The 9,490-nt window shown below is 40.7% G+C and overlaps 1 protein-coding gene across 2 annotated transcripts; it reads right to left on the bottom strand.

Moving 5' to 3' along the window:
• Window positions 1–229: 229 nt before the first annotated feature.
• On the bottom strand, window positions 230–9,490 carry LOC119328884. 2 transcript variants are annotated; one of them, XM_037601880.1, is made up of 14 exons: window positions 9,242–9,490; window positions 7,992–8,444; window positions 7,821–7,898; window positions 7,082–7,239; window positions 5,927–5,990; window positions 5,129–5,196; window positions 4,522–4,777; window positions 3,984–4,127; window positions 3,755–3,861; window positions 3,617–3,670; window positions 3,457–3,540; window positions 1,340–1,503; window positions 1,107–1,253; window positions 230–764 (listed from the first exon to the last, which is right to left on the bottom strand). In XM_037601880.1, exons 2-13 carry the CDS (start codon window positions 8,323–8,325, stop codon window positions 1,109–1,111), a joined length of 1,656 nt encoding a protein of 551 aa, XP_037457777.1. In that variant the 5' UTR covers window positions 8,326–8,444; window positions 9,242–9,490; the 3' UTR covers window positions 230–764; window positions 1,107–1,108. The 2 variants fall into 2 exon arrangements, with proteins under 2 accessions (XP_037457777.1, XP_037457776.1); XM_037601879.1 differs by having other exon boundaries at window positions 230–726; window positions 9,242–9,489.

Below are 9,490 nucleotides of genomic sequence, written 5' to 3' on the forward strand. Positions count from 1 at the left end.
CATGCTCCGGACCGGAGCGGCAACAAAGCCTGAAAGCCTTGTGCTAGGATTCGACGGCACTGGCCACACGGAAATAGAAGAGGGGAATTGCTGTTATTTATCGCAATGCCAACATACCCCAGAAGAAGAGACCGGCATGCTTCGTTCACAAAGAAACATCGTTCGTCGACAGAGTCGAGCCTGGACTTAAGGTTTCTGCGACTGAACAAGCAAGTATACAGCTTTGAACTGAAGAAGCATCCATCCGTGCAAAATTGCCGCAACTCTGCAGAGCAGCCTCGAGGAAACAATACGTGTGTAGTCCGGACAACAAGCGTGCAATCATGTATGGTTTCCAGAAAACAGTTACAAGGAGGATATCCCAAGTATATGTAACCAACCGCAAGGGTGTAATCGCTTAATCAAGCACCCCAAAAAGCTAGTCCATTGGTAAAAACATATACATTGGGTGCGCTAACGGTCGGTATGGTATGGTACCTTGCACGACTGATGTCCGCATCACGTAAATCAAGTTCCACGGTTCCTGCTCTGTTCAATGGTGATGGACTATACATCAGACAGAAGCAGACTATTTCTGTAGCCCAAGTTTCCCCTCACTCAGTCTTCTTCAAAACCTTCTAGGTATTTTACACATATGAACTGGCCCAGTTGTGCATGCCGGACTACAGATAGTTCACCGAAGGTCCACGGATACCGATTTACAAATGATAGCAGCAACTTGTGGGCCTGAGGTAAGATACAAGAGGGCAGGGTATTCAGATTATCTGCGTATTACAGCGAAAAGTTAACACACATCAATCGTTTCAATATAGTTGGAAAGATAATAACAGAGATGATGTAACCGCTAGAACTAGGACGAAGATGCAAAGAAACCAAATGGAATAAGCACAAGTTGTTCAATTAACCTAGAGCTATACATCAACCAGAAGCTAGACTGCGACTCAGTAAGAAGGGACACTTCAGTTGGTATTAAAAATTTACTGATCATTTAAGAGCTCACAGTTAACAACTACTTTGACATTGTTGCGTACTTTTCCGGCTTCACTAAGTAACACCTTTGGCAAAGGCGAGACAGGCAAGAATCCGATGACAGACAGAGTGCATACCTTCAAGAGCTGAGAAGATTTCCAACCAATGCAGATCTATCGTTTCTTCCATGAGTAGCTCGTCTACGCATTGGCGGTGCATAAACTGTTATTGGGAGGATCCAGTCCCCCTTCTCTCTTTTCTCAACAAGAAGTGGGTGCTCATACCTGCCAAATAGAGACCAGAATTGACCACTCAGAGCTAGCAGCAGCAAACTAGAAAATTCACTCCATAAAATCATCACATCCCATACCGTGATGAGTCCATTCCTGCCGGAGTTGTGAAGAACTCAAATCTAAGGGACCACTGTACAGAAACCTTTGAGGTAGCAAATGACATTGGTCCATCGATAGGAATTGAAAAGAGAAAACTTGTCTGGTGAAGATCTGCAACAACTTCATGATGTTCGCTGTGTACCTGATCAGAGAGTCAACGTTGGATCACAAAATAACACAGGTTAGCGTTTTACAGAATAGAAATTGATGTTCAAATAGACCAACTTAGCTTAGGCAGGTTGTTTGTAAAAATAAACCGAATATTGTTTAAGCACCCGTGCTTGTTCCTATAGCAGAGGTGCCTAAGCGTCTGTGCAATACAAATAAGCATCAGTGCTTAACAAAAAAATCGGTTCCTTTTCCCAAGCACCTCTCTAATCACTGTATTGTACAAGGCCTAAGGACTCGTGACATCTGATACTGCTGGAATATGTCTATTATTGTCATCATTAGGTAAACATAGGAAGAGTTCTTATCACATTATCTATTGGCGATCACGAGTTCATGACTTGTCATGGGAATATTTGAGGGCATCAGCACATTTCCTTTTCTGTTTTCTGAATCTTGAAAACATGGTTGTTTAGATATGTAATTGCAACTATGAAAAATGCCACTAATAACACTACTAACTCGAAAAATTAGGAAAGATGTCATCGGACTACATGTTTTCTTCCTTTTACTACCTACTTCCATTCCAAAATACTTTTATGCTAGGTCAATTATTTTTATGCTTGACCGAGTATATAGAAAAATATGCTAATATCTAGAACATCAAATATATATAGGGCAGGGCAGCCCCAGTGCATGTAGCTCCCGCTTGCGCAGGGTCTGGGGAAGGGTCCGGCCACTAACATCAAATATATATAGCATGGAAATATATTCTATGACAAATACAATAATACAAAATTGATGTGGTGGATGTTAATATATTTTTCTACAGGCTAAGTCAAACTTAAAGAAGTTTTCGGAACGGAGGGTCATGCTTTCCCACCTACCCCTAGGCACATCCGACCTCAGCCAATGCTGCACTAGTAGCCACCTTGTCTGGTTAGCCTCTATCAATAGCAACCTCACATCTCTGACCTCCTCGAATTTTAAAATGACCAACCAGGGACTTGCTCCTGGTGGCATTTGTTTTAAAGAAGAGGAGACGTGAGCACACACACCCTGCAGAGGTTGAGCCTCGAACACAACAACCTGCTCCAACTAGCCACCTCAGCAGGCAGTCGGTCTCAAAGAGGAGCGTGATAACTACCACAAAGCTGGCTGGTGTTCGGGTCTAGTGGTGGGGATGTATTAGTGGGCGGCGGCAGCTTGATTTCAATGCAGAGATGGTGCAATTCATGCTGCATCCAACTTTGGGTCCAAAGGTGGAGATGGCGACTGCATCCAGTCATGGGTTTAATGATTTGTGTGCTATGCTGCACAGGGGGCGGATGGTAGCAGACCTGCTCCAGCTACAGTGAACCGACATGAGTGCCATCACCCAGTTACATTTGCCTTTTTACCCTACTGTCTCACATCAGCCAACACATAATCATCATCATTGCAGCCATTGTGAAGGATCTAGAGACATAGAAGGCGAGGACATTTGCGTCCAGTACATGTAAAATACAAAGGCTACTAGCAAGTTTTGTGAATACGGTGATTTTGCAGTGGCTTTTATTGAAGGTGGAACTTCATTGTACCATTTATCAAGAATGGGTACTTTGGAATGGCATGCATCTAAAGTAATGCCAACAAACAAAATCAAGTATACATCCTAATCAAACTACATGCACAAATGGCATCTGATCATGGGGTACCCCTGTAGCTAAACCATCGAACATAACCTTGTACTAGTTTCATGAACTTGTTAAGACTTGAGACCAAAGCGTAGGCCATGTGGCATTAACACTGAGAAATATATCTTACATAACTCATCATTTGGACTAGAGGCAAAGTTCAGTCTGTAAGTCATAGAATGAAACATGTACAACAAGGATTACTTTTAAAATGTTTTGTCAAATTAGACTTTAATGCTAAACGAGTAAACATTGACTGCACATAGTACAAATTTTATAATGGTTCACAACACAAGCTGCAAAAAGGATACCTTGGTTATTGTCGGTGAGACCCTTCGTGAAGGGTGTATTACACGAGGATTAATTGTTTCTGATGTTTCCAAGGTTATAGATACCTGTGAAACACGTTAACTAGTTATATGTTTAAATCCCAGTTCAATACATAATAATTTATTAAACTCGGTCTTTTACCTCTAGACATCTCCGTGTTCCAGTTCCATGAAAAAAAGTGAGTGCTCCACCAATCTGCAATCGGCAAAATAAGATAATCAATCTACCAACAACAAAGCAGTAAGCCAGTAGCAAGCGCAGTAAGGGTAATTAAAATACCATATCACCAAAGTAATAAGTTGAGTCAGAATTCTTTGGTGAGAAACGAAGCAAGACTTGATCATCTATTCGTATATTATATGATCTTCCTCTCATAAAGCCTTCTGCTGCAAAACATTGAATGTGCAACTAAGAATGGAAATCAATGTTTGTCACATGGCATGTAATTTACAACAAAAGGAGCAATGATGGATTAAAATAACTCCATAACTGAGACACGGTGGCTTACATCCAGATGGTTCAACATGTTTTGGCGTGAGAGGGAGTCCAACGTCATCTTTTGGGCGGTCAGAATCTAGAGAAAATCTTTCGCCATTTGATGGATGACGATCCAAATGCAAATGATCTAGCTTCCTTAGAGGTGATACCGGTCCTGTTTGTGCCATTTACTTCATTAAACACCCAAATATTTACCATTAAACATTTACAGAAAGGACAAATAGGTAGCATTCTCATGGAGACCTGACTAATGTAAGACTTGTTATTTCATTGTGAAACGGAAGAGGAATAAGCCTAGTCAATTTGAATTCGAAAAGAAAAAAAAAGGAGAACTGAAAACAGGTCCTTGTGCATGAAAAGAAAACTGGGAGCTAAAACACTAATAATTAATATGACAATATGTAAGTGTAAACAGAATTAATCATTAGGAAGCACCAAGGCAGATAGAATCCTGTAGAGCAGAACTTGACAGTATTGGGACATTGGTGTTTCCTTATGAATATCACAGCTCTTGCAGTCCCACACAAACTATAAGGTTCACTCCTTACCTCCACCATGGTCATCAGAAATCTCGGACACTGAGAATCGAGGAATTGCATTATATGACGGGAAAGTGGGGCGCTCTCCCTGAGAATACAATGCTTCATTCATGGAGAGACGTGATGATAAGGAGAGCGTCGATGTTGAGGTCCTGATGGGAAAGTCCGTATTTGATTTGGAAGGGTTGTATGAGGAAACCGATGAAACTTCATCTTTCGAACTATCATATCCTTCTTCTAGATCAGTATTATCATTTGCTTTGATCTGCAATAAGAATATTATATCTCAGCATGGGTTGAAACAACAATCATGGAAATATACGGATATCACTGATTAGCATGATTAGTCGATAATTACTATGTACATGAAAAATACCATACATTGGAAAACAGTTCAGATCCTACTAACATTTTCATCAGTTGACAAAATTACAAACTACAGATCTTCTGCATACTGACATGTCCTTGTTTAAGTAATCGAAATAACTATGGACAATTCATACAAGATATCACTGTAGAAACAAACTCATGCAAGATAACGTGTAAGAAACGGATAAAAAATAATTTAAGTGCAATGAAATCTCGGAGATGGGTTACAAACTAAATAAGGACTCACCCATTCTGACTCATCATCTTTTTCCCTCCAAAATATACTCAGTTGCTCAACCGAGAGTGGAAAACTCCCTGAGATATGTAAACAGTTTAGCATTGATGAGGATTAACACAGTATGCAGTTTAGTATCACTAAAATTCTGCTGTTGCACATCCAGTAACAACTCTGCAGCATTCAGTTGTTGGTACGTATTTAAACAGGATTGTGGTGTCAGTCTCTACTATATTATTTACGACTGTCGTGCATATAGGTTTTCATGAAAGGTTGAAAAGAGAAAGCTACACGCATTTTCCTAAAAGAAGGAACCACTGGAATTCAGTCACCTATAGGAATCCCGGTGAAACTGGAATTGATATAAAGAGTATCCATGTTGAACAAAATCACTTGTGCACCACTGAGGATAAGGTGTTATGAAAGCACAAATGTACCAACCGCACAAAGATGTGAAGGTTATGAAAACTTTGAAAAGATCCATATAACAATCACAGCACGAGATGTGACCTGTGAGGAGTGGGTGTAGCAATACAAATAAAAAAGGCATTATTGAGCATCTCATGATGGTTACAAAATACAGTATCGTAATTAATAATTATTTCCAACCTTGCCAAAAATATATAGGCCCCCACCCACACACACACAAAAGCTATGTAACCCACATGTTCGGTGAATAAGTAAGCCCGCATGCTTCAGTGAGTGAATCCACTACTTAACAGAAAAGTAGTTTAATCAACAACATACTTTTAAAATACACAGGATGACTGAAGTGCAAGAACCTTAAATTATTGAATTTACATCACTGACCTTCTTCATTTAGTAAGGTGCTGCTTTTCTGGGAAACACATATCTGCAATGGGACTCGGGTTTCCTACAGAAATGAATTCAATTTTAAGCTATCGCTCTGAGACATTTGGCTTATTTTAATGTCCGAAACTTCCATAATTGCATTACAAGACTGGGTATGAAGTAGAGAATGATGCTAGAAATAAGAAAATGGAATCATGTTGTTTTCAGTCCAATGGTTAAGAGAATTTTCAAAGAACTCAGCTCAAGGCTAGCTTAAGCAGCACAAACATGCATTGACTATCAAATTCTCCTTTAAGGAGATAGAAAAATTAACATTAGTCTTGGTGATTCTTGTATAACTGAGGAAATAGATGGACCATATAATGCTCAAATATATGGAAGCCTGCAGTTGCCTCACATCATCACAATATAATGGAGACATGCAGACATGTAAAAGAATTGTCGGCATATTCTTCTGATGCTACAGGATAGGCAACCAAGAACCAATATCAGTCAATGTCTTTCTGTGGGGTTCTAGTTCTACACTTCCAAGATTAAGTTTTCGAATTAAGTCAGGTCCTCATGCCCTAAAACCTCAGACATGTGCGATTATGAGTTTAAGACTAATATTTTTAACACTAAGTAAGATTGTTTATTAAAATACTGTATGTTCTTAACCCTTCAGTAAACTTGACTACCATCTTGCTGTGTCCCTTGGATAAGGATGTAGGGGTAATCAATAGAAGACCGAAGGTTGAACTGCGACACCCCATTTTGCAAGGTATTTACTTGGTTTTCTAATCATACATTAAAATTTAATATGTAAACAATGGGCTTTAGTTTTTTAATAATAATATATTATCTTGCTAGGATAGTTAGATTAGAATCTTAGATCCAAAATTATCACATTAGTACATCCAAGAAAACATGCACTAGAAATATTTCACAAGTCACAGGCTAGAGAACTCAGTTCAAAGAATAATACAAATCACCAATGAAATTATGGATGGTTAACAAATCAAAGCTTCCAACATTTCAGCAAAGGAGAGGCTCCTACTGCAACTAAATTAATAAAAGAATAATAATTACAAGACTAGGGTCAATTTGATTTCAGCACAGATTGTCTGAACTTAAGGAGTAGAATTTTATGCCAACTACAAGAAGAAAACTCACCAGCTGAACCGCACTATTTACATTGCCTTTAGTTTCATCCTCATTACCCAAGTCAATCAATCTCCCAAACAATGTACTTCTAACATAATAAATATAGCGAATACTGATGCCCCTATATGATGGTGGTAAAATCCTTGGGAGCTCTAGACGTACAATATCTGCAAAAAAAAAAAAGAGCTGAGTTGCAATTTCTTAAAAAAAAATGTAGATCATTGTATTTCACGTGATGCAGAGGATTTAGTTAAGTGAGCAAGTTAACAGGGGGAAATTATCCATTGTCAACTGAAGATCCTGGGCAAAACAGGAACTGGCCCTCCTAGAGTGTTTGAAAAACATGCAAGCAGCATATCCCTAAATAGTAAATCCTCATAGTCATGAGTCATGACCTTCCATAACAGAGGTATAGCCAAAACTGTATTCACTTTGACTCCACAAGTAGAATCATGGATGCTTAAAGTTTGATTTTGACGTAATGTGAAAAATGAGAACATGGATAGATCAATAACTAATATTTAAGATCAAACACAGGGTGGTTGACGAGACAGGTGATTTGCAGAATAAGAAGCAAAGCAAATTCAAATTACTGTATTACACCAACATGTCGTACAATACTAGGAAAAATGGAGGTAAAGCATATGAACAATATTTACTTTACGTTTCAAGCAATCTAGAAATGTAGCACTACATGATAAGTGCATTATCAACCTCCATTGATCCTCCAAAACAAGAGATAACTTACATGTTTTTGTTTGCCCCGAAGCAATTATTACTTTGGAGACTAATGAGGGTGCCGAACAATCCAAAAACAAATATTCACCTATATAATCAATTATAACACAAGAGGATTATCAGAAATAAAATAAAAGACACATTGATCAGTTATTTAGATGAAAGCTAGGTTGTTAAATACCTCTCCTTTGCTTAGACCCTGGTATGGGCTTTGGAACAGAGAACCATTGGCTATCCAACTTCTCAATTCCTTTAAGTTCGAAAGATAGCCCATCTACCAAGAGAGATATGACTCCACCTGACGCTGCCTCCGCTTCATCCTTTAAACTAGCGGGACTACAGATTTGGATAGTCGCGGTAACTGAATCACCAGGTCTATACACTTCCTTGTCTGTCTGGAGCTTAAATTTTGGAGACAAGTGCTGCTTGGCAGCTGAATCAACCTTACTGTCTTCAAACCACCCAACACTTTTGAAAAAGGAGAGCCCTTGCGGAAGTGGAAGTCGGAGTGACATATTATCAGACCAGTAACTCTTCCAATTCAACAAATTCCCGCCGGCCCATGGAGAAAGAATAAGCCCACAAGATGCATCGTTCTTCTAAAGCTGTGGCTGGTAACAATGACACGGTCCACCTGGAGATTCATCATGAATAAATCTATGTACATCAAACTGCAGCGGTAACTTATTCAGGAGGATTTTCTATATGTCAAAACAACTTCAGTACAAATCTACAGTTCTCTCCATAAATGGGAAACAAGCCTAGTAATTTTCCAGGTTGAGAAGCTTCTCTTCGTTTGCCCTGAAGTCGATTATCGATTGTAAGTTTGCCCTAGAGAGCTTTTTGGCACTACTAGTACACCTGACTTACTCAAAGCCAAACCAGCACAGAGAAGAAGAAAAAACATAATACACGGCAGCCTGCCAACCAGGTAGCGACCCCCAGGACTTGAGAGTGAAGATAACTAATCGAGTAAGTAGTCCTTATGCTGCATAAATGGCGATGCAAAGATCCTGACTAGACAATGCCTGGAGAGAATGAGAGATAGAATGTTGTTGATTGGTTTGGAATGGCTTCGATTTTAGAGATAGAATGCGAAGCAACTCAAAGCAGCATCTCAATCTCGATCCAGAGACAGGCACGCGAATCTATCTACCACGCCAGGGCTACGTCGGATCTGGCAGCAGCTCGGGAACTCGCGCGAGCGGACTCAGCCGCAAGGGGGTGCTGCTGTGCTGCCTTGGAAACGGGATGGGGAAAGGGGGCTCCGCCGGGTGGGTGAGAGAGACGACATAGGAGATAGAGGGAGCAAATCCAACAATGGACGCATTCACACTAATCTAATGTACGTAGCAGCTAAGCGGCCGTGGGGGGGATCTGGGCTGGGTTCTCACGGCGAGCAGAATCAAGGAGAGATCGACAGGGACTTACCGAGGGAGAAGATGACTCCGGCCGGCCGGCCGGCGGGATCTCCACTCCGCGCCCGCCCGCCAACCGAGCTGAGGGGAGGACGGGGCGGCAGAGGGCTTCGAGGCCGGTGCTTGGGTGGGAGTGAGGCGCCGGCGAGAATCGGGGTCCGGGGCCTTCAGATTTGGGGAGACGGGCGAGAGGGAGGAGGGACGACGTTGCCTACCGGTGCCGTGCGGTTCGCTGGGCTGGACGTGTGCTTTGTTTTCCTTC

The sequence above is a fragment of the Triticum dicoccoides genome, chromosome 7A, assembly GCF_002162155.2.
Source record: "Triticum dicoccoides isolate Atlit2015 ecotype Zavitan chromosome 7A, WEW_v2.0, whole genome shotgun sequence".
Classification (NCBI taxonomy): domain Eukaryota; kingdom Viridiplantae; phylum Streptophyta; class Magnoliopsida; order Poales; family Poaceae; genus Triticum; species Triticum dicoccoides.